Source organism: Marmota marmota, unplaced genomic scaffold, assembly GCF_001458135.2.
Source record: "Marmota marmota marmota unplaced genomic scaffold, marMar, whole genome shotgun sequence".
Lineage (NCBI taxonomy): Eukaryota > Metazoa > Chordata > Mammalia > Rodentia > Sciuridae > Marmota > Marmota marmota.
In genome coordinates this window covers 41,488,428-41,514,553 of record NW_026000108.1, presented here as the reverse complement: position 1 = coordinate 41,514,553, position 26,126 = coordinate 41,488,428, and the positions used below count along the sequence as shown (strand labels likewise).

Here is a 26,126-nt window from a genome sequence, read left to right as displayed (position 1 = left end):
CTTGTACTGGTGCAGATTCACTGCTGGCAATGGTTGTGCCAGTACTAAGAAGCTAGAATGTGGGGAAAGCCGTTATCTTCAAATTGATGTGTACCTAGACAATCATCTTAGCAAAAAAGTTGTCCAGGAAAAATTAAAAAAAAAAAAATGTCAGCCAGAATAGAACGGCTGTAATTTAAACCATTCTAGAATTATTTTGAAATCTGTTTTACTATGGTTTAAGTTAGGGAAGGGCCTCAGTATGGCACTTTCATATTCACTCTGTGTGAAGATCAAAACCCAAAGATGAGTTAAATCAGTGCTGTACTGAAACCAGTTAGTGCAAAAAAAAAAAAAAAGTTTTATCTTTGTAAATTTTTAATTGTTTAACATCAAGTTGGTAGTTGTAAAAACACACACCAAATTCTTTTCTAATGTTCTATGTGGTTCTTAGTGTGCTATTCTTTTTTCTTGACATTGCTGTCTTTACTGCTTGGTTCTTGGTTTTAAAATAAAAATGTAGACGTAGCCTGTCATTCTTATTTCCAAAAGGGTAGAGCTGTTATTAAATGGCTACTGAATACCTTTTTTTCCCCTAAAGCAAACATTTAAATGAAATCCAAATTAATTTACAAAAGTGAGACTTGGCATTTTTCAGGTATTGTCTCCTGCCAAAGTCCTAAATTGCATAGAAGCATGAGGGATAATGAATGGTTTCAATGGTGCTATATTAGAGTCTTTGATTTCTATGAGCTATGTTTGGAAATATTGTATAAAATATGTGGATCATTTTGTTACCAACTTAATATTGCCATCTTAATTTGATGTTACAATTGGCTACACTCACTTTTCAAAGCTGTCCATTGAAAAGAAAGTCAAAATGTGTGACTAGCCTACCTCCACTCAGGCTTCTTGCTCTGTGATCATTTTTTCCAAGTTATGATGTGCATAGCTTTTCAAATCTACATGTACTCTTATAATGTTCTTTCCCACAGATTCTTGTATATTCAGAACCTAAAATTATAGCAAGAGAACCAAGCAGTAGTATTGTGGATTTTTGTAAATGTAAAAATAATTAGATCCAGACTTTGTTTCCTTCGTCAATTTTAAAAATAAAAAAATACCTCAGTGCTATGTTTTTCAGTATCACCTGCATTTCTCCAAAAGTAACATCTGCTTTATGTGGCACGTAACTTGTAAGAATCACATTTTGGAGTTTAAAGACTATTAAATATTTTAAAATCACCATCAATGACATTTTCCTTTCTTTTCTTCAACAGAAGCTAACTAACTGTATCAGCATTTTTTACCTTGTAGCTTTAGGTCTGTCTCTAAGTAGTTAATTCTGTCCTGTTACAATAAAAAAAACAACAACAAAAGCCTATGCTGTTATTCACATAGCAAGCTAGTTACTGGGGCCAGGCCACCTAATTTTCATCAGTCTATGATGGTACCAGCTACTTTCTACCAGAAAATCTCCTTTTTGTTCTAAGAAAATATAGTTCCTCACTGTCTTTGTTTATAAGTTAAGGCAGTTAATTAGGAGTCTCTGTTTCTTTGAAGTGTTTTGTCTTAATTCATGGATATTGTTTTTTTCTATCCTATAATATACATTTTTTTTATGGAGTTAGAGAACTCCTTAGAAGTTTCCAAAAATGATGTTTTTCTTTGATAGTATTATGCTGCTGCCTAACAGCTGAAAGCTACTTTGTAGTTGAGGACCACTTGTAGGTTTCTTTAGAGGTCAGCTGCCCTTTCCACAGCTACTGAGATTAGCTGGGTCCTTTCACAGTCTTGTCAAGTTACAGATTACATTGTGGACCTCACACAGGCTGGGAGAACAGCTGTTGTACTGACTGAGTGGAGTGGTAAAGTTCGAGTAGACTTTAAATGACTGATTACTGAAGCTGCTATGATAAAATGAGGTGTCCTTAGCATAAGGAATAATTGCAGGCTCTGACATTAAACTGCCTGGTTTGCCTCCCTGCTCTACAATGTCACCTTGGGTAAGTTGCCCTTTTTAAAAAACCTTGTATTGATGCCTACTACCTAATAGAATCGTGAAGGCCAAGTGAGACAGTGCTTCAGAATAATATCTAGCTCCTGTTTAGCTACACATCAGTGTTTGTTTTTACATCTACTTTAGAAATGGCCTAGATAATAGCAATACTACTTTGGAAAGTTAGAAAAGTTAATGAGTTGTATAACACACAAGGAAAAACAAGCACTGGTCATACCACTTTTATTTACATTGTATCTATGTTACATTGTTTATTCAATATAGAAAAAATATGAATACATTCATAGTATTCTCTTTTAATTTGGTAATTCCACATTGTCAAATATTGACTATTTTCATATTGGGTGTCCTACCCAATTAAAAAAAAGAATGGACTTAGCAAACAATTCTAATTGCTATAGTAATTATTACCTTATTTGTCTCTTTTTAAAAACAATCTAATTTTGAAAAGACATGATTAAACTACTGCTTAGTGGCTTAGGGAAATATTTTTTTAAAAGAAATTCATTCATTCTTTCCACAAGGAAATTTTTAAGGTAAACATCTGAAATGCCTCAGTGACCAAGGAGAATATATTCCTTATAAAGGGGTCATGTTGAAAGAAAATCAAGTGGTAGACCCCATTGCACAATGGTTCTACACATACCAAACAGAAATGGGGACTATATTGACAATTATGTTGCAAAAAGTCCACACTGAGAAGTCGGGTTTCTTTTAAAAATCCATTTTACAAATCAGTGATTATCTTTTTTGGACATAATACTTTCATTAAATGGGTCAAACTCAAAAATCAATGCTACAAAATACAGTATTTTCCATTGCTTTTAGTTGTAATGTACACTATGTACAGAATGACAGTAGTTACCTATCTTAGACTAAATACAGATGAACAAATAGTGTGTTAAAAACCAGAATCAGGACTTATAAATAGTGCAGAAAATGCAAACGCCAAAAACACGACACCTCCTATGATCGTCACTGGAAGAGAAGAAAAAAAAAATTAAATGAAGCAAAATTTCTCCTGTACCCTGATATTCTACAAACAAAATTTTGAGGGAAACAATGAATTTACCTATTTCTAGTCTAGTCAACTAACCTTGAATACAAATTCACTCCATTTATACAGCAAAGAACAACACTTAACATTCCTAATCAATTTCTTTTCTGACACTATTTTGGGAAATCATAGCATTAAATTGAGATTAGTTGCATCCCAAAACCCAATCATAGAGAAGAATGTTCAACAACCTCTGGCTAAAAAAGGGTAGCTATTTCATTGGTAGGCCTCCAGATTATTTATAGCTGCATAGGAAATGTTCAGCAGAATCAGTACACCTGGTTCATACCTGATTCTCAGTCTTAATATGTTTTTAAGATCCAAAATTTCCCATATTCCCATATGATAATTACTATGATATCACTGGTGTTTTTAGATGCACTTTTTATTTAACTGACTTCTACCCATGGGGAAAGAAAGCAGTCCATAGCATTGGGTGATACCTAGGACTTCAAAGAAGATAATTACAAAGACCAGGTGTATTTTTAGAAGAAAGAACTTAAATACAGAACTAACACACACACCCTATTTCTAACCTCTCAGAATGAGAAAAAAGAAAAACAACTGACTTACCAGTTCTGACAGAGATTTTTTGTGCTATCATTCTTCCTCCGATTACTGCCAATCCAGTGCATAAGCAGTGTCCCACTGTTCCACCCACTGCTACACCATAGGGATCCTGGAAAGGAAACATAACCAGCATTAATTTACTAGTTTGAAACGAAAGTTGAAACTGCTACTAAGTGCTGCTGTTAAGAAGCACTGAAGATGGAGGCCAGTCACAAAAAATATAAACAGTATAAAAATCCAGGTGTACTGAACTTCATGAAAGGTATATAACAGCTTCTTGAAGGCATATATACCAGTTGACCTAAACTAGAAAAAACTAAGTAAACCTTTATGGTATAGTATGGCTATGCTTCCTGAGAAAGAAACCTCTCTTTAGTCATCATGCTGTTAGCTCAGTACCCGGAATCTTTTCATCCAGTCAAATTAGAATCAGCAAAGGTTTTCCAGAAAACAGCTCTGAAGGGCAGCAGGTGTTGTTAGCAAGAGGATTTGATTTTTGTTTTGTAGGGGAAGGAAATGCTAAGGAGAAAGCAGCAGACCAGCGGTAAAAGAAAACCAACTGCAGAGCTCTTCAGCCTTTCTACAGAGAACCAACAAGGCACCAGAGGATTCCACAAGGGAGCCAGGTCACATGAAGGATACTGTAAACTTGGGGTTCAACCTTTGTCTTTAGACACTGTCTGATTTCTACATGGGGCATGATATAACAGGCTTATTGCTTAAAGATCTAAATGGACAAAATGTACTGGAGGGGAACGAGACTGAAGATAAGGTGAGAAGATATGGAAAGAAGCAACACTGGCCTGGTTGAGGTGGGAAGGAAGCTATAGGCCTAGAAAAGGCAGATGACTTTAAGAGAAATTGTGTGGCATACTTAATGCCTCAAGGATAAACAAATGATAAGTGCTCTGAAAATCAGGCATGACACCCAAGTTTCTCCTCTTTAATTATCTGGGTGAATTAAAGTAACTCCATTGAGATTAAAAAGAGGAGGAGGAGCAGAGAAAGGCTTAAAGTTGCTGACAGGAGTAAGAACTGTTAAGAATCAAATGAATGTGATGGTGGAGAAGCTAAGGGACTGAACATAATAACCCTGAGAGAGGATGCTTAAAGAAGGATGTTGATAAACAATCCTCAAAGGATGACAGAGGAATCAAAGGAGACTGAAAGGTGGCCAGGCAGTTAGCCTCCCAAGAGACCACAGCAGGTCTTGTCAGTGGCTGCACTGAGCTCTTCAAGGCCCCCAGTCAGCACTCCTGGTGAGGTTAGATCTGTGGTTTCAAAGGCAGCCAAGTACAATGACATTTATTCCTATCACAGCCAAGCTCTCTGAGACTGTGGGAAGAGGAAGAAAGTGCTATTTGGCAGAGAACTAGACTTGAAGAAAGGGGGCTTCCCACCCCCAACAAAGATGAGAAAAGACTCATGCTAAAAATGCCCCCCAAATTGCGCTGGGACAAAGGTAAAGATTTAAGATGGGGCAGGGGAGATATTCGAGAAGCTGAGAGCCAGGACATAGGAGAACGCAACTGCAGTTGTGAGGGGTAGGAAATGAAGAAAAGCAGGCTATTGCTCTCTGAAGCAGGAGGGGGCCCGGTGCCTTGGCGTGGGCAGTGTATGTGCACAGACAGGAAGTAGAAATGGTATGAAGCATGAATGGAAAATTAGGACTACACTTCCCAAATTCTATTTGTGTATTATAACTTCTATAACTGCTACCCCAGAAGATAGCACCATTCTATTTGAGATGATACTGAAAAAAATCACTAGATTAAATAAAATCCATTTTTCAGATTGTTAATTTATAGACTGAATCCTTAAAAAAGAAAGAAAGGAAAAAAAAGCCAAGGAAACATCACTTGACAAGTATGACCCAAAGTTCTCTACTCCCAACCCCCTCGTACCCATTAAAATTTCAAAGATACTAGGGTTCTGTGATACGCAATTTAGGAACATCAATGTTGGAAGTAGAGATGCAGAGTAAAATGGTTCGAACCAACTGTGTGGTTCATACCAAAAAAAGGAATATTAATGGAACAAAACAGACACAACACATTTGCCCTTTAACAGCTCACTAAACACCACTGCAGTGCTGGGTATGGAAGGGTGGCTGATGGAGTGCCGTGTTGGGGACTGTGCTGCCTACATGCAGCATCAACCCATGAAGTAGGTGATCCCCCTTTTCGAGTGAGGAAGTGCAGGGAAGTACAGCGATATGGTCACACAACGAGACAAACCAGCAGCATGTGCCATGCTCTAGGAGGCATGGACCAAGTGTCTGGCATAGAGAGGGAGTCCAGTCTTGCCCGGTTACTGCCACACAGAAGAGTGTATAGAAGAAACGCAGGGATTCTGCCATCAGAGCTCACCCTGCAGAACCTCCCACGTCCACCACATACATGGTCACTTACTTTCAAGTCCCAATTCTGGCAATCTGAAAGTCAACAAAAGACTAGAAATCAAGAAGAATACGGATACAGCCAATAAAGTGACATTTTAAAACAAAGTTTGTCTTACGGGAATTGAAAAATAGAGATCCTTTCTTCTCTTTCCCCCTCTTCCCAGAATATAGCATTTGAGACTTCTCTGACAAAACAGCCTTTCCCCAGCTATCTTAGTCTTGGCCCTCAAAATGCTTTATATTTTAAACTGCAGCCTATGTTAATAAACTTATTCTTTTATGAAGACATTTCCAAGGATTTAAAAACTATTTGAATCTGAAATTGTACAATTGGATGTAAATATAGATAAGTATACTAGTTAAGATCAAGAAGAGCCTGAAAAGTAGTTGCAACTTCCATTCCATAACCCTCTCCTCAGTAAATCTTGATAAATCTATGTGAACATTAAAATATTCTGTCTATTCCCCTCAAAAGGAAGAAAGGTTAAGTAAGAAACTAAACCAACAAGTATCTTTAAAATAAGAGGCATTCAACAACTATGAACAAAACAGAGAAGAAAGGGCTACAAAGGCAGGTCCTTGCCCTGCCTACCAACCAACTCCTGTCGTCACCCAAGTCACCCAATTTCTCTGGGCCTCAGGTTATTTATCTTTATTGAGTAAAGGCTGGAAAGAGATGAACTGAGGTCTCTTGTATCTCACCATCCTAGCGCTCAATAATCTAAAGCTAAGACATAACAAAAATTTTCTATACAGAAACAACTCACCCATTATAGTAGTGCCCAAAGATAAGCACTGTCAACATTCTGATTTCCTTAAGTGCTTTTTGTTCTTTGAATACCTTTTAAAATTTCTGTCATTAAAATGATGTTGAAAAGTGCATAATCCAAGAGCTACATAACAATTTGTGGATAACTGAATCAATTCTTTATTAGAAAGTTCAGTCTGTTTCTAGTTCACTCAGTTATAATAAAAACATAAGTAACCTGTGCAACACTCAATTATTTCTTCAGTATAAGGAATAGAGAAACCAAAATTTACACACTTTAAAAGGCCATAAACATTTACTGCCAAACTGGTCTTCAAAAATATTAGGACAATTTATATTTTCAACAAGCACATACAGGCAGGTTCTGAAAAAAGCAAGCAAGCCAAGCCAAGATGGCCATAACTTTTGGGAAAATTGGGGAAAAGGACCAAGCAAGGGGAAAAGAGAAAGCAATTAAATTTGGATATAAAAACGTCATCAGACTGGAAGCAGAAACAAGAAGGCTAATATGAGATGAGATGATCAGAGAGTCTAACATGGGAAACAACTCGCTGGCCACTAACACTGAACAAAGTCACTTGATTGTATTTACTTTTAATATAATCATAGTATTAAGTCTCACCCACCTCTCTAGCTGCCAGAACAATCGTAGTGAGTTGAGAGCGATCTCCCCATTCTGCTAAGAATGTTAGTGTAAGAGCTTGAACAAAAATGGGTGAAATAAAATGCAGCCACTTTTTCTGAGGTATTGTTGTGCTTGTACCCGTTTCAACATCTCCTGGTCCATTTAAGAGTTTGGTTCGTTGAAACTAAAACAAAAAATTACATCAACACTGGGAATCAATAGAAATAGCACAAAATCATTATTATTTTATTTGCTTAAGTTCTATGGAATATGTTCCAAAGAAACTAAATTTCTGTGACCCCAGATTTCTCCTTTGATTTCATGTAGTAATATATGTTATATTCAATTCTTCTGTTCCTCAGTAAAACAAATCAAATGGCATTTATTGATCACTTATTATCCTAGATGCTATGGAAGGAACATGTAAAATGATAAAACATAGTTCCTGCTTTTCAGGAGCTATAATCAATCTAATGAAGGAACTTGATTGCCAGGTTTGGTATTCATCTCTACTTCCTTCCTTACCACATTCACAGTAACCCAGAATTCTATCACCGTCAGCTTTAAGAAGGGAAGCTGAACAAAACAAGATATTTTTTTGTAGCTCAGACACAACACGTGGCCACTGAAAAACCCTGAATAGTGCTTATTCCTCACTGAGTGCCTTTTTGGCCCAGATATTTAATAGTGCTATAACTTACTTCTTCATCCTTCTTCTTTAATTCTGCTTGAACTTCTTCCAGTTCCTCTTGACCCTCATCTGGGCTCATCTTCAAGCCTTCCCGAAGCATTCTAATGCCAAAAATGGCAAATAATGCAGTTGAGACATAGTATGTGTACACCCTGGGGATGACGGTGGTGGCATAGCCAAACAGAACTGAAAGAAAATGCCAACAGTGTGTCTGGTTAACTGGCCTTACCACAACAACCAAAGACAGGGTTAACATCAAGAAATCATAACTTACCACTGTTAAAGAAAAGATGGTTCACATTAGCAACTACTGTAATAACCTTAAACAACTCCATCTTTCCCTCCACCAATACTGAACCTTTAAGTCTAACCATGGCCCTCACACAGCTTAGCTTACTAAGACATCAATGGCATAGTTGAAGATGGTATATTGACCTTCCCTCCAGACCTGTTCAGCCAGGGTCTGGCTTGCCACTTATGTTGTACAGGGCCTAGGACTTGAGGTAGGCTAACTTTGATGCCCTATAAGGATTCTACAGCCTGAAGCCACACCCCTTTCATATGTAGGTACAATTTCTTAATTACAAATCTTTAAATGATTCAAACTCTGCTCCTTTTTAACTCTTTGATGTGATTCACTGTGCTATATTCATATATATATATACATATATATATACATACATACACACACACACACACACACACGAAAGTTCAGTCAGATTCATTCCACTCTTCTTCTCTTTTCCTGACCTACCTTCCTCCCCACTCAATCCCGTTCATCTACTCTACTGATTTTTCCTCTATTTTGATGAAATCCCCTCTTTTTCCCCCTTTTCTCTCCCAATCCCCTTATTTTGGGTAATAAGTATGTCTTATAAGAGAAAACTAGAAATTCCTTATAGATATGTGTATACATACATAAACACAACATAGACATACATTTTCTAGATATGTCCACTGAAAAGCAAGAAACAAAGATGTCTCAGTAACAAAGAGTCCACCTTATACTAGATCTAGCCACTAAATGACTCCTCAAGGCTCCTTAGTCAGAGAAATTGTCTATTCCAAGACTGGGCAGAGAAAGTTCAAGATGAACCTGCAATATTTTGTTATACTAGAAAGTAAGGAAAAGCAAAAACAAAAGAGGATATCACGAGGCCCTAGAGACAGCTTGAAGGGGCTCCCACTGGCCAAATCTGGGGCAGTGTAGCAACACACCAGTTTAATAATTAAAATCACTAGAAAAAGGAGTTAAAGAGCCTATATTGAACAGGCAAACAAATGGCACTTGCTTATAGGATTCCAAAGCTCACTGTTAAATGTGAATCAAATACTGGAATTACAAAGTCATCATTTACAAGCATAGAGGGAAGGTTTACATCATCCCAGAGTTATCCTAAATCTATGGGGAAACTGTCACAAGTAATAGGGTATTTGTACTGTCTTCAAGTGATTCCCAATAGAGAAAAAACAGAAACCAAAACAGAGCACCAGAGAAATTTGAACTAGGTGATCAAAATGAACATCCCAATAAGGGGAAAATGGACATTGTGTGCTTTTCAGATGGGCTACCGTTTGAGGAACACAGTATCATCTATAGAGTTTTCTAGTCAAGAATGCATAACTTCAGCTAGGTAATCCCAGTGACTTGAGAAGCTAAGGCAGGAAAACTGCAAGTTCAAGACAAGCCTCAGCAACTTAGCGAAACCCTGTCTCAAAAATTAAAAAGGGCTGAGGATGTGGCTCAGTGGTCAAGTGCCCTGAGTTCAATCTTCATACCAAAAAAAATCTATATATATTTCAATTTAAATGTCAGTTTAAATTTGGCATAGATTTGCTTTTGATAAACTAATAACTATAACTCAATCCATAAGAGATTTAACAAAAGAAACTTTCAATTTCTTTCAAAATTCAGTGTTAAAGTTATATTTTTATTGCAGATATATGTAATAGAAGGATTCATCTAAGATTTTTCAAGCAAAACCTTACCATTAAGTTAACCTTATCATCATAAACCTCAATAAATAAAAATAATTACAGGAAGAAAGTTTAAATCAAATAAATAAATGAGCCAAATAAATTTCCGACTCTCAAAAAAGAGTTTATGTCAAGCTGGAATTGGGTATATTTCAAAACACCATAACAGTTTTATTTTATAAAATATATTAGACACTAGACCTTTGCTATTCCTTCTTAAATTTGCAATGAAAAATTTCAGATAAGTTCAGTGGCAGGGCGAGGCATAATTTTTCAAAATTATTTTCAAGACTACACAGGAAAAAAGTGTGCCAGTCCCTGATACTATTTCAAAAAGTAAAGGTGAAAAGTGCTGTCAGCACCAGTGGCTAGAGGATGATGCGAAAGGGTTGGGACAGAAGACAGACACCACAGCTGTGGAGGAACCGAACACACAGAAGACGCTGGGACAAATATCCACAAGCCCAGGGTAGGAAGGGCACAGAGATGACAGCCTCTTGGCCCCCTTGAAGCGAAAGCTTCAACAAAAGATTTCTCTGATACTATTCAAACTCATTCCAAATAAGTGATGTCACCATTTGCAATTCTCTCCTATTCGTATTTACCATCATAGGTACTTGCCTTCAAGGAGAAACTGTTTTTACTGTGAAAAATTAATAATTCCCTTAATAATTTCCAAAAAGTGATAAGCATTCAAATTGTTTTAATTGTTAAAAAACTCATTTATATGTTTATAAAGACATAATCTTTAACAAGTATTCAGGCATCCCATAGCCAGAAAATAATTTATTCTGCACTTTCAAAAATGAGTTTCATTATGATAAATCTAAAACATTCTGAGGAAAGAGAGGTGAGTGGCAAAGCACTCTAAATAAAACATCTCGCTAATATAGACCAGAGCCCACAGTGTAAGTGGACATCATTATTTCCATTTTACAGATGGGAAAACTAAATATCAAAGAGATTAAATAACTTTTGTGAAGCTAATACATTGCAATTCAGACTCAAATACAAGTCTGGCTCAAAGGGGAAAAGCTCAATATTTTCCAGCAAACCATGTGGTTTGAGGTAGCTTTTGAATGTAGAGACCATACTTTGTTCAGTTATTTTGGCATTGACTTCTGATACTCTAATGTTCTGAAAAAGTAATGCCCATAAAGTAGTATATCAAACAGCAGCACATGCAGGGAGTACCTGACCATAATGGATAAAAACAGCTTAATATCACAATAAACTGAAAGCTATTTCTCACTGATTACCTCCCTAAATGTCCTTCAACAGGAAAATATGCAATTCTTTTGTTGTTTCTAGAATCCTATTTCTAAAATATCAAATATAAATAAGCTTATCCAGACTGAAAAGAAAAAAAAAAAAAAAAGCTGAAACAGAATAAAAGTAAGGATAAAACATCACTGAATAAGTGATGAGGGAGTATGCATCTTGGCCGTGAACAGCAAAACATTTCATTTTAAAAGTGAGATGTGGCGTTTAAGAATTTATGTACTGACATCATTTGCTGACTAATTTCTAGAATATAAAACACATTCCACTATAACTGGCCGAGTGATTCAGTAGTCAATGCCTCGCACAATGCTTTCCATTCACTCACCTCTCACTGGGGGAAAACACTCACCTGACAAGCAGGTCATCAGGGCCAAGGCAAGCATAGCCCCAGCCAGCACCGTCAATCGGTTATAGCGCATCGCCATGATGGCTGCTATGAAAAATGTCTTATCACCCAATTCAGACACAATGATGACTGATATGGCAGCGACAAATGCATGAATAAATCCCAAATTGGTTTGGGTAGCTGGGTCTTCTTTATTTGTGTGAACTGGGGCTGCTGGTGTAAATCCTTTCTGGAAGAAAAAAAAATAATTATTAAATAATTATTAGTTACTTTTTGAAATAAATTATTTAACATTCTTTTATTTTACATGTGAATAAGATTTTTTTTTTTGGTCATGGTCATATTTATCACTTTCAAAGTCAGTGGTAATGATGATGACCTTTGATGGTCGATCCTACAATGCACAGCTATGTAAAAATTCTCCAAACTGATTTAAAGAAAATATAGACCAGCTATTATATTAAAATTACCTTATTTTCTAAGTATCTGTTATCTGAGATTTAGTTCTTAGCTAAGTCCCATTAAATTTTTATTAGTAACTTGGGTGGAAGTCCCAGGTATGATTATCAAGCATTCAAGTGACATGAACTGAGAGACAAACTTCAACTGAGACACTATAAAATTAACAAAGTAGGACCCAAAAGCTCTCACAGGCTATATTAAGAATTGGCTAAGCTGGATGCCATGGCACATGCCTGTAGTTCCAGCAACTTAGGAAGACTCTATCTCAAAACAAAAAATAAAAAGGGCTGGCAATGTAGCTCAGTGCTAGAATGCTCTGGGTTCAATCTCCAGTACAGGAAAAAAAATAAAAATAAAAAAAGAGTTGGTTTTAGCTAAGACAAGGTTTAATATAGATTGATGTGTACATGGTCCCACAATTAGGTCTAAAAAATTCTTGAAGGTAATGTGGCCTAATAACAAGACAAACCATAGTCTTGGTTGGCATGAAGTTGAAAATGTGTCAAAGTTTCAAAAAGGCAATAAGCATTGTGCATTAAGGAGTTAATGGCAACCCCATAGTATTCTACACTGCTTGGCCCTTCCCCAAAGTGCTGTACACAGTTCTGAGGTCCCACTCTTGAAAACACCATCCTCTGAAGATCACCCAAGATGGAGAGAGAATCTAAAACCAGGGCTTGGCAAGCTCTGTGGAGGCCAACGCAGCCTGTTTGAGAAAGGGATGTTTTTACCTATTTAAGAGGATGTAAAAAAATAAGAAATAGGGAAGAAGGGAGGTTAAGAGATGGGAGAAGGAGAGAGGGAAGGAAAGAAATAAGATTACACAACAGTGATCTCATGTAGCCAGCAAAGATGTAATCTGCAAAACCTAAAATACTGTCTGGCTCATTACCAAAAAGTGTATTGGCTTGGACTCTAAGACAATCACAAGAAACCAGGAAAGACAGTAATTGGTAAAGTCTGTTGTTAGTCTATTCCCTCTATATGGTCCCAAGAGGCAGAAGTAAAAAAAAAAAAAAAAAAAATTATAGGTGCAGGTTTCAGATTAATTCAGAGAAAAGATTCCTATTCAAAAGAGCCACTCAAAGCTGGAATGGGCTGTAAGAGAAGATGAGAACTTCCCTTCTCAATGTCCGAGTGCCAGGGAAGGGAACCACCACTTCCAAGAAACTGACTTCACTCTGGTTCTCAACCAGGACACCTATATCTCCAAGAGGGCAGCTGGCAATGTTTAGAGACACTTCTGGTTGTTACAAATGAAGGGGAACAACTGGTATCTAGTGGGTAAAATCTAAAAGCAGAGATACTGCTAGATCTCCTACAATGCACAGGACTTCCCCCTCAACAAAAAATTATATATCCAAAAATTATACATCCAAGATAGTTCCCAGGTTGAGAAACACTGGGCTAGATAACTCACTTCGACCCTAAGAGCTTATCTTTGATTAATTTTTAAAGCTTACCAATCTCTACAAATCCAAGACATAAAAAAGAAACCTGAGAACATAAGTTGTTTTGGAAAGGTAAAAACGAAGTAACATGTTTTACAAAAGGTAAAGGTCCTTGAAGGTCCTGATCAGAGATATCAAAAGGGTAAAATCCTAAATTTATAGTGTACATGTCATTCCTTAACACACAGCATAAAACTTCACTTCAAAACACCATGGTACAAATAAGAAAAATTTAAGTATTACTCAGATTAGACCTCTGAGCTAAAAACTGGGGTAATTTAACAACTGATAAAAAACTTTTCCAGCCTTGACAGTCAGCTCTGGATTGTGCATGTACCATCTTAAGGGCTTCCAGGTTCTCTACATCACCACCAGTTCTCTACACCACACTATCCAGTGTGCCTTTAAAAATGAGGCTCTGGTCTCTTCTGATACCCTAGCATTACGCATCCCAAAGACACATGCATTTCACCTAGGCTCTACTTAACATAGTGCTTTCCTGCTGGATAAGGTTTTTATATGAAAAAAATTCATTGTAAAATTTCAAAATCTTAAATTGAAGGAAAATTTGAGGAATAAATATATACAATTTATGATCAATTAACACTAAGGTCAAAAAGAAAATGTTTACTTTTAAAATCAAATCACAATAGTGATCAAAACTACATATTTCCATGGTTTTATAATTCCTAACCACAAAACCTTGGCTACATTATTTAGTTTCTGTTCCTCTGTGAGATGTGGAGGATAAAATAAAACTTGAGACTACAACAAAACTACATATTCTTAAAAACCTTCCTATATAGAGAACATAAGAAAAGTTAATTTATAGCTTTTGTTGCATAAAAAGCCCTAGATAGCCAGAATCATACTGTTAAATATGATCCTGGTGATAAAACCCTATGACAACTGGAGACTGGAGCAGGAGGATCACCAAGTTTGAGGACAATCCGGGCAACCAAGCAAGACCTTATCTATAAATAAAAATTAAAAAAGAGCTGAGATACAGCTCAGTGGTACAGTGCCCTGAGTTCAGTACTCAGTACTGCCAAACGAAGAAAGAAAGAAAAGCAAACAACAACAACAAAAACAAAACAACTGGAGACAAAAAGTACCAGGGCATTGGGATGACATAAGATTTTTTAAAATAAAAATATTATAAAAATACTGGAAGGGTTGGAAAATTATCAGTTATCATTCACTGGCTGCTCACTATATACAAGGATCATTTTCTCTGCTCTACCGTCACAGCGGTAGAATCCGTAGCACTGGAAACAAAAGGTCTGGGTTCATATCCAAGGGTTTACCATTTACTGTGACTTTGGGCCAGTAAGTAAACTTTGCTGTGACTCAAGTTCATCTCTAAAGTAAGAGGTAACTATGCCCCAGGATTGCTGTGGGCTAATGAATGAAGTCCTTAAGATGGTGCCTAGCACTCAGTTTTTGTAGCATCACACAACATGACCAGCTTATTTATCTTCGTGAAACTGATTATACCATGTTGCTACATTTTAAAACATAAAAAGAAGTAAAATTATTTGAACTATTTTAACCCAATACCACTAAACTACTATTTAAATTGTAAGCAATATTTTAAAAATTACTAATGAAATATGTTAATTGTTTTTTTTTTCATACTGTCTTTAAATTCTAGTGTACATGACACATGGCTCATGGCTACAGTACTGGCAGTGCAACCTGAGCGTCTGCCAAGCTTCTGCTTACCACAGGCCCTGAGTGAATCACACAGTCCCACCGTTCTGACCTCCTTTTCATTATGGTCCTATTAATCAAGATTCCTCAAGAGATGGGGAGGGGAGGGGACAGAGGTGTAGGAAAGACGGTGGAATGAGAAGGACATCATTACCCTAGATACATGTATGATTGCACAAATGGTATGACTCTACATCATGTACAGAGAAATGAAAAGTTGCACTCCACTTGTGTACAATGAAATGAAATGGATTCTGCTGTCATGTATAACTAATTAGAATAAAAGTAAAAATAGACTCCTCAAGAGACAACTCAAGCAGAACCTCTTGAGCAAAGCCTACCCCAGTAACTTCAGCTGTTAATGATCCTGCACCCCCTAAAATAAAACTCTACACACACTATAGGCAGTAAGTCACAGCAGAGACAGGAAAAAAACTAAGTTTAAGATAGAAACACTCAGGAACTCACCTTTTTGTATTAGAAACATGTATAAATGTAATGCTATCATTTGTAAAGAAAAATATAAATTTTTATCAATAGAAACTATTAAATGGTAAATCCATGTAACAATAGTATGAAGCTAAAAGATGTTCTATATATACTAATACAGAAAAATCATTAAGAAGCTTCAAATATGTGTCTGTAGTCATCATAATGGGGGACGCATGTAATATATAATATGTATACAACTGTAAATATGGACCAAATCTCAAGAAACAGTAATGGATGTTTCGAAGGAAGGAACCAGAATAACTAGGAGTCAGCAAACTTTTTCTTAATCAAATATTTAATAGCTTCATGGGCTACTTAGTTTCCATGGTAACTCTGCTGCTGCAACTTGAAAGCAGCTGTAGGTGATACCTGAGTATTGCTGTGTTGAACTAAAACCTTATTCACAAAAACAAGCAGTTAGTGAAAAACTGATCCCTGAACTAGAATTCAAGTGGAAAAAGCAGCATATTTCTCACTATAGGTTTCTCTCTACCTTCTAGATTTTATCATGCACATAATTATAGATATGAAGTGCATCACTTCAAAAACCTCTTAACCTAGCCTCTTACTCCAGCTCTTGGAAATCATTCCTTGCAGTCTAAGGCTGGCTTCAGGCAGGTCCAACCTGAAAGCACACTGTTCTGCACTTAAGTTTTGCTACCTGGGCATGTGGGGAGTTAATGGTGGGTCAACCTTTGACCAATTAGGGAAATCTGTTGTGAGATTCATTTCATAAGGCTCCTTGAAGGTCTCAGTGTTATGCAGTACTAGTCACTCTTGGTGCAGCTAACTTGAACAAGTATTCATCTCCTTTCCTGTACTAGCAATGGGAAAGAATGCAAGCATGTTCTGAGACCAGGCAGTAAGCCATCAGATGAATGACTGGGCAAGATGAGAAAGATACTGGGTGTAGACTGAAAATGTTATAGTTATAGTCTAACTTAGGAGCAACAGTATAAGACATAGGCACTGTGACAAATAATCAGAGCAGAGTTGAGAATACCAGCTACTGGACCAATTAATTAGGAGGTCAGCTGCATACCACAGTGCTGAGGACAAATTAGAGAAGGAAGAAAGTATACATATGATAGAAAGGAAAAAACAAATCAATGGGCCTTTAAAAAGAGAGAGTAGAGGATCAGAAATAGCTTTGAGGCTCGTTGAATGAGAAAAATATTAGTACTCCTAAAAGATAGGTGGGAAAGAGGAATCAGATTGGTTTCAGATGTGTTCAATTTGAAGTGACATGGAGCATTTCAAATGAGGTTTTCTAAAAGGTCTCAGAAGTGGCTCTTATTAAGACAGGACAGCCTCACAGTTGTACCTGGTTGCTGCAACCTCAATTAGCTGAAACTTTGTAAGTAGATGTGATTTCCACAAAAGGCAGAGATAACTCAGAAAATAAGTCTTAAGATTAAGCCTACAACAGTTGTGTTGTTCCCCAGACATGGAAAAACCAAGGTAGGATTTACAGTGTTCCTCTTGAATTACCTTCATCTTCAGGTTGGTCAACTCAAGGGAAGAGAGCTGTCTCATTTGTAGCATTATGTAGTCATGTCTTTCAAAGTTCACAATGCCTTTAAATTTGACTCTCATCTATACCCTAAGATTAATTTCCAGCCTATCTTCCAGCTCCCATCTGTCAACATGGCCTGGACTTATCATTTCTTATCCTGAGTACTTCTCTATTACTTTAAGCTTGGTTACATTTTAACACTTGGAGGTAATGTTATATCATTTTTCTGTGTTTCTAAAAAGGAGGGAGCTTCCCACATATTTATGTCTCAACATACTCATATGATATTCATTTAGGGATCTGAATCCAAAACCACAATAGCTCTCATTTCAAATATGGAAATTCTAAACAAATTATTTTCTGAATCTCCATCTCTTAATCATTTGCGAACTTCATGCTCTACTACACATGCCAAATCTAAGAGAAATACTTGAATAATTCTTGTGGCTTTACTTTGCCATTCCAACCATTCATGAACCTACCAGACAGTTGAACTTTTTGAAATGTTCAAAGTAAAAAGGCACACTCATATTTTTCTTATATAAATAATGCCTGAACATCTTTAAAAGCCTGAAGAGGAAAGGGGATGTTAGTAGAAACTCATTACTCGATGAATATTCTGGTGAGCACGCTTCATATATATACATATATATATATATATGATATTCTGTAGAATTTAACAAATAAGTATATACTATACATCCTATCCCTAAACTACCATCCTTAATGGATTGTTTTGCATATATTTTCTGCTCCAGCATAACTGACCTACAGCCTTAGTGTTAATGTCTGCAAACTGTTCTGACATACTAAATGTCATTTTTTACTGAACCAGTTTTCAGCCAGTGATCTGTGTGATGGTCAGTTTTATGACCACCAAGGCTAGGCAAGAGCCCCTGATTATGCAATCCCACATTAAGTGTGCTACAGCAATGCAGGTCTCTTGCAGATGTGATTGTAGTCCACGATTAGTTGGTTTTCAGTAAGAGAGTTTACTGTTTACTTGAGATTATCTGAGTAGACTGCATTCAATCTTTTGAAAGGCCATATGACCAAAGCTGAGGTTCCTCTGCAAAGCACAAAGTACAACTGTTAAAGCAGCTTTAAGCCATGCCAGAGAATAATACCTTGCCTGCTGGATTGGCCTGCCCTATAGATAAGTAACTTGCCTGGTCATGCCTCAAAACTGCCAAATTCTTGCAATAAATCTTTAAAAAAGCAAAAACAAAAAACCCCACAATCAATCTTAGAAAAGATATTATTTAGGGAAGGGGTTGAGGGTGGAGAAGGAAGAAACAAACAAAAACAGAAATAAAAGTGGTCTTAAACAGCTAGGCACCAAGTACATCATTTACTGTACTTAACAGCAGGGGCAGCTATTATTTATTGAGCCATTAACTAGATACACCAGGTATTTTCATACATATTGTTTCACTTGCTGTTCAAAAAGTTATTAGCTCAATTTAACAGAGGATGAGAAACGGATGCCAAACAGGCCCAATGGTGTAGGACTCTTAAAAAATTCAAATCACAGTTAACAGTGTCAAATGAGAACTGAAAAGACCTCTGGACTTGGCAATTTGCTGTTATGGTACCCGGAATTTCAACAAAAAGGCAGGAGTGAAGCCAGATAGAAATATTAAAGCAAAGTTCAAAAGCAGCTAATTCCCTAATTAGAAGTTTGGTTTATAAAACTGAAGAACAGAAACTAATGCTGTCAAGTAGGGCTAAATGGATGGCTTTTTTTTTTTTTCTTTACCAAAATAGGAGAAACCCATGACTATATAGAAGCAGATAGGAAGAAAACAATGAAGAGAATAAAGGTATTAAAGAAGGAAAGTACTAGAGGACTTAGGAGAATAGGAACATAGTTACAGAGAGGAAGTATGGAAAGGATGAATAGTTTTGTCCAAAGCACAAAAAAAGAGCAGAAAGTATGAGCACAGAAGGAAATATTTGGAAGCATACAGGAGTCAGATGCAGAGAGTACAATTCCCATTTAGTACAATTCCGCTATTCAGTTACACAATAATCTACCAGAGAAAGTCATCAAATGCTAGTGTTATTTCTTGGTATTAAAGTAGTGGTATAAATACCACTACTTTAATGTTTGAAAAGAAATAATATCTTAAGAACGGGACCAACAATTTGTAATTTAAAAACCTTGCTGAATAAAACTCTTTTCTACTACAATTTAATTCCAAATCAGAAAATTCTGTGTAGTCCTCATTTAGAAGGTATTCTTTTATGCTTTCTTGATACTCAAAAGAAGGAAAAAAAATGACAATCAATAAAGAAAAAAATAATTCCTATTCTGGCTCTAGAGTTCAAATTAACACAAATGCTAAAATGGATAGATAACCTGCACCAGAATCTCCATCTACATGATGAAACTTAAGAAGATGCTTGCTTTGAAACAAAATCTAGAGCTTGCTACCTAGGAAAAAAAAGACTTATGTCCTTGCAAAAAAAACCAAAGTTGCTCAACAAAAGTTATCAAACAAGAGGTGAAATTATTATTTGTGGTGCTGGGGATTGAATCCAGAGTCTTGTGCATGTGCAGCAAGCACTCTACTGAAATTATTTTTAAGTGTCAGAGGAAGATGCTTATCATTAGCTCAGAACTGTTTCTTCAACACTATTTTACTGATATGAATCTGAAAAGTTTTTTCAGAAGTTATAAAAATGTGCACAAATATACACATTGACTTAAACCAATGACACCATGGATAACCCGGGTTTCAAGACTGCAAACTGAAGACATTAACTTTCAAATTAAAAATGTAACTCTGCGTGTGTGGTAGTGGGATTCAAACTCAGGGACTCTTGTGTGCGAGGCAACCACTTACCACTGAGCTAAACTCCCAGCCCAAGATATAACATTTTATTTTAAATTTCCGCTATTATGTTTTTGTATTTGTAGATAATTCAGCTTGTTTTTAAAATAACATTTTATTAATGTTATGTTAATTCATGTTTAACATTTACTTTTGAAAAATATAATTAATGCTTAGCAATTTTATTTTTATGTTACCATTATATAATGCTTCATAAAGTTTAGAATTAGAAATATATCAAGTGTATGTAGTTTTCACTGAATTTTCTTTCTTCTTCTATCTCTTCTCCTTCCCACACTTCTTTTTTTTTTTTTTTTTCTGGAATATCCAAGATTGAAATCAGGGCCTGTTGCACCCTAGACAAGTGCTTTATACTCAGTTACATCCCCAGCCCTTTTCATTTTGAGATAGGGGCTAACAAGCTACCAAGGTTACCCAAACTGACCTGAAACTCGCCATCCTCCTTCCTCAGCCTCCTAAGTAACTGAGATTGCAGGTATGCACTAACACACCAGACTCAATTTTTGTTATTGAATTGCTTTGATGATAGGACACCATCAAATAAATTCAGTAATATAACAGAGAGGGTAATTATGAATATGTTAAAGTCCTCATAGGCAAGAGCCTCAATCCTAGTAATAAATCAGGAGGCTGAACTGAATGAAGCAGGACTGCAACTTAATAAAAATGGGGGAAATCTTAAAAGAACCTGTAAAAGGTGTTCTCATGATTAAAAGATAATTTTTAAAAATTTCAAGTAACAATACAGTAAAAATATGAAAATGAGAACCTATACTGGGTCAGGCAAGAGGATTTTTGCAGGCTTATCAACAGTGATCTGGCAACTGCAACCAGAATACTTCTCCTTTAGACTTTCAGAATATTCAGCAAATTATAAATTACCTTTATTAAATCTACCTGATCTTCCCCAACATAAAGGACTTATGCTTCGTATATATGTACTCTACCTATGGAAGGAATAAAGGTGGGGGGAACCTAAGTAGGTCACTAGAAACATAAACTGCATAAAAGAAAGGATCCAAGAGATACTTTTGAGATCCAAGAGTACTTTATTCCCATGGTTTGTAAATTGGAGTTTATTCATGACTTAAGTTCAGAGTAAATTCCTCCAATTTATTTTAACCTGCTTATTAAACAAAAACATATCCACACAGAAAGCCCAATTTAGAAGTTCAGTCTCCTCACTTTAAAGCACCCTGTAAGATGCAATTACATGTTGACAATTCATCTTCCACTTCAATGCATGAATCTACTAAAGGATTTTTTTTCCCTTCATTTTTAGAAGTCCACTCACAGCTGCATAAAAAAGGTTAAATTTAAACATTTTTGTCCCTTTAAAAGACATACTATGTGTAGATGCAAAGCCAGCTGAAACTCGATATTCAGCAATGCTGAACCCTTGTTTATGTGGCTATTAAACTGTATTTTGATCATTTTTTACCTCCATTAGGTACACCAAAAAAGCAAATGATAGTTATATTGCATAGTTTAGAAAATATGTGAAAGCAAAAATTGTCAACATACTGTAGCACTGTAAATAAAAAGCTGAGCATCAACTATTTTTGACATCAAAAAATTAAGTGAAAATATATTAAAAACAAGGCAATTATATTTGCTATAAGAATTAAAAATAAATTCCTAACTCCAAAGGACCAAGAATACATGAAAATATTAGAAGGAAAAAATAACATTATATTGGGCCTTTCCTTTCCCTCCCCACCCCTAGTTTTAAAGACAAAGATCCTTCTGACCACTCAAATATGGTCACTAGACATGTTTCTGCCACTGTGGCCTCTATTTACATAGCTGCATTTTTCCCAGCTTCCTAAAAAGGGTTATTAATAGCTATAACTACTATTAATATCTACCACTAGTCTTCTTAAAAATCATGACTCAAACTTCAACAAAATGCCTAAAAGTTACTCATTCATAAATCTCACTCTCACAGTTACTTAACCCAAAATAGTTGTTATTCTAAAATAAACTTCTGATATTGAGTTAAATGACAATGGGCTAAATGATGAACACTAAGAATAAAGTTCATTAATCAGTTCAACTTCAGAATTAGATGTGAGGAGCACATCAGCTGAGCCAGAGAGTGACAGGCATAGCTGTCTGAATGGCAGCCCCACTCCTGACCCATGGCTAAGCAGGGAGGGTAGGCAAAAGAAGAGGACAGAGAAGCCCACTCCTCACTTCCCCTGCACCAGTAGAGACCCTGACTTCTCATGATGGTAAATGATGCACACTTCTTTTATACCTCTGACTTGATTTACACTGCACATTTCTGTCATCATGGTATGTTTATTACTCTTGAGTTCAAATGCTTCTAATCTTTTCTTATGCTTTTTTTTTTAACTTTACAAAAATCCCAGAATTAACAACAATATAACCAGCTAAAGCTAAAACTTTTAAACCCAACACCAATCTATGAATGGATATGATCTCATTTCAGGCAACAGGTGATTAATACCTGGTTTTTCTTAATTTCAACTAGCAGATCCTTCAGCAAATGAGAGAAAGAGACTAGACAAATACAATTAAAAATATTTTCTGTTGAGTTCACTTCATAGTTTTTCCATAGAAGGATTTAATAACTGATAGAAACTTGAAATGTAATTACTTTAATTCACTCACAGAAAATTACTCAATAAACACCAACAGGCAAGGCCTTATGGGAGAGCAAAGATAAGATATAACCATGGCTGTCCAGACACTAAAAAGCTAACAGGGGCAGATGAAACATGTACACAAATTATGGGAACCCAAGGTAGCAGGATGTAACTGTAAAGATAGAAACAGAAACAAAAGGCTAAAGCACCCCATAAAGGGAAAAAGGAAAGCCAGGCATCAGGATCAAAGACCTGTATCGGCCCAATATCCAACCAACCATTAAAATCCATTAATAAATAAATAGATTAAAAGAGCTCTGGTTTGATACAATGAACACTTAGGACACCTGGTAAGACTCTGAAACCTGAATTTTAATTCTAGTTCTACTGAGAATGAACTTCTTAGCTCTGAGACATTAAAACATCACTCTTTCCAAATCTAGTTTTCCCCATCCATGAACAGGAAATGGCACCTGCTCTACCTGCTGAACAGCAGTTTTGAAGATGAAATCAGCTCCCAGAATCTAAAGTTCCCTGTAACTTTAAATCTCTTCAGAGGTGGCTAGTTATTCAACTTCTTCCTGAGTACTTCCAGTGAAGAGAATTTCATTATTTCTCAAAATTGACTACTACAGTTTGGACAGCTCTAATTCTTAGAAAGTTCTTGATGTGTTGAAACCAAAATCGGCCTCTGTGAAATTTCTATCCTCAGGTAAAACAACAAAAAACTGGAAAAGCCAAACAAGGTAACATCCAATGATGTGAATAAATGAAATTTTAGAGAAGGCGACAGAGTAGGTATCTGCAGGTTCTTGAAGGTGGGAAAGGTCTGACCCACAGGCTTCATACTTTAGTCTTTCTTTTAGAGAGGTCTTTTGTTTGGGAGAGACCAGAAAAGATCACCTGGCTTGTCTGAAAGTATCACTGAAACATTTTTTTTTTTTTTTAATAGTACACCATATGAGCAAGAGAGTGGTTGCGCAAAAGCGTGGTGGTTAGCTGGAGCCAGAACATTTAGAAACCTGAATATCCATTCCACAAACAAGGCTGCACTGAAATTACTATGCAGGGGCAATTCACTGAAGATTGCTGATATGATGGTAGAATTCAATGTTTAGAAAAAGTAGGTGCAGATGGGCTGAATGGAGGCTAGGGGAGATAAAATGGAGGCTAGGGATGGGCAGCTGGATCCCAAACTAGCCCTACTAGGGGAGATAAAAGGTCCAGAACTTGAGAGCTGAACAGGAAATGGAGAGCGCGCCCAAGACTGAATGAGGAAAATTCTTAATTGTTGCCAAGTGAATGAGAAAGGAGTGATTCTCTTAAAGCCGATTTAAAAGTTAGTTTACATCTATTTAGGTAAGGACAAACAAAACATAGATTCTGGTTTACTAATAAATTTAGTTTTGACATCCCACACTGCTCTACCAATCTATACTATCCCAAAGTGATTATTCCTCCGCGTTCCTGAGGGCCACTCCCGGCAAACCATGCCACGTTGTTAAAAAGTTAGAGTCGGGGTACATAATCCACACACACTGAATTTGGCAAAACCCACAGGCCTGATAAGCATTTTGAATATGCTGTTTCAATAACGAAATGGCCGATATGATCATCCTTAGGGAATTAAAAAATTCTCCCAGCTGCCAAAAACTTTCTACTTGGGATCCGCATTTCCAGTATTTCCAGTATAACACATCTGATCGAGACGCGGATTCCCAGCAGCATCTAGGTCCGCGGAACTGAAGGTACACTCGGCAGGCTCTCCGCTGGCTCTCCCTCTCCCTTCCCCCATAAAGAGCTGGGCGAGGCCTGGCCTCACCCGGGGAAGGACGCAGAGGATCGCCTTCCTCCTGGCGAGCCGGGGCGGGCTCCCCTCCCCCAGCCGGCGCCGGGGCGGAGGGCGGCGCTCTCGCGGGCCTCGAGCCTGGTACCCAGAGCAGCCGGCTCCGCAGCCGCGTGCGCCCCATCCCCCTCCTGCCCAGCACGGCCCGCTCACCTCGGCCCGGGCCGGCTCGGGCCCCTGAACGCCAGCGGGCTGCGGCTGCAGCTGCTGGGCAGCGGCCGGCGGTTCCTTGTTCCGGTGGCTAAGGTCTTCCTCCGGCCCGGCCCGGACCCCGACCGCGGACCCCAGCAAAAGAACCAGCAGGAGCAGAAGCAGCCGGGGCGCCGATGCGCGGCCGCTACCCCGGGCCGCCATCCCGCCGCCCAGCCGCCCGCGCACGGGCGCCGCAGGAGGAAGTGCCCGGTGACGGCAAGCTGCGACCCGGAGCCGTCTGGGCGGCGCGTCCGTCACGCCCCGCCGCCGCTCAGTGAGCAGCCCGAACCATGCGGGTGGTGGGAGAAGACCGGGAGAGGTCAACGGCAGGCCGCGTCCGCAGCTGCACTACGGGCAGCCACCCTCACCCGCGGAGGCCACACGACTCCTCTAACTGCCTCCGTGCGGCCCTGCCCCAACTCCGGGCCCCGCCCCTTATCCCTGACGGGCTCCCATTGGCCCGGCGTCCGCCTCGGCGTCCTGACGTCCTCGGGCAGGTTGAGGTGCGGCTCACACGCCCCTCCCATTGGACGCGGCACTCAGGCAGGTACCCAGGGCGGGTTGACAGTTCCCTGTGGGCATCTTTCCCGCACCCATCTGGAACCCGGCTCCCCGCTCTGTGCCTCACTGTCCCAGGACTGTTCAGCTATTACTTATGCTTCCTTTCGCGACTTCGGCCTTAATATCCAGACCCGCCTTTGCCTACTCTCGACCTTTCTTAGATGTTAAATTAGTTCCAGCGCCGCTACTTACGTGGCACTTTCCTGCAGGAACTGTCACACCTCTCCGGGTTGGGCGTGTCAACCTACTGCACAGAAAGTTCTTAAGGATTCAGAATGCTGTTTTTTGAGCTTTGTAATAGGATTCAGAAATAGATGAAAAAAAATTTCAAGCCTTGTTTTAAGATGTTATTGCCCATTAATAGCCCCAAACCCAAACCGTCTGACTGGTCCTGGAATACCTTTCCGTTTTGGAGGCTCAGGTTTTGTGCTGCACCTTGGACTGGCCCCTTAAAACGTCTGGCTTTTGAAATTGAATCTTGAGCACTTTTGCACGATGGCGGTTGAAGTGAGCAAAGCTAAAAGACATGAAAGAATAATTGGTAGGCTCGAGAATTTATTTATATCTTATGATAAGTGAAGTTCAGCTACTTAGTTACCAAAAGTTCAAGAGATCCAGCCCCTGGTTTTAAAAACGAACAAATAGTTTTAACCATGTACCAGGCACTATTATAAGTACTTTACATATATTTTCATATGTTAAAT

General features: G+C 37.8%; 1 protein-coding gene across 1 annotated transcript; it reads right to left on the bottom strand.

The window, feature by feature from the left end:
- Positions 1-2,204: 2,204 nt before the first annotated feature.
- On the bottom strand, positions 2,205-25,244 carry Tmem165 (transmembrane protein 165). The gene is made up of 6 exons (XM_015482121.2): positions 24,823-25,244; positions 11,723-11,948; positions 8,123-8,298; positions 7,423-7,605; positions 3,630-3,735; positions 2,205-2,977 (listed from the first exon to the last, which is right to left on the bottom strand). Exons 1-6 carry the CDS (start codon positions 25,021-25,023, stop codon positions 2,901-2,903), a joined length of 969 nt encoding a protein of 322 aa, XP_015337607.1. The 5' UTR covers positions 25,024-25,244; the 3' UTR covers positions 2,205-2,900.
- Positions 25,245-26,126: the final 882 nt, after the last annotated feature.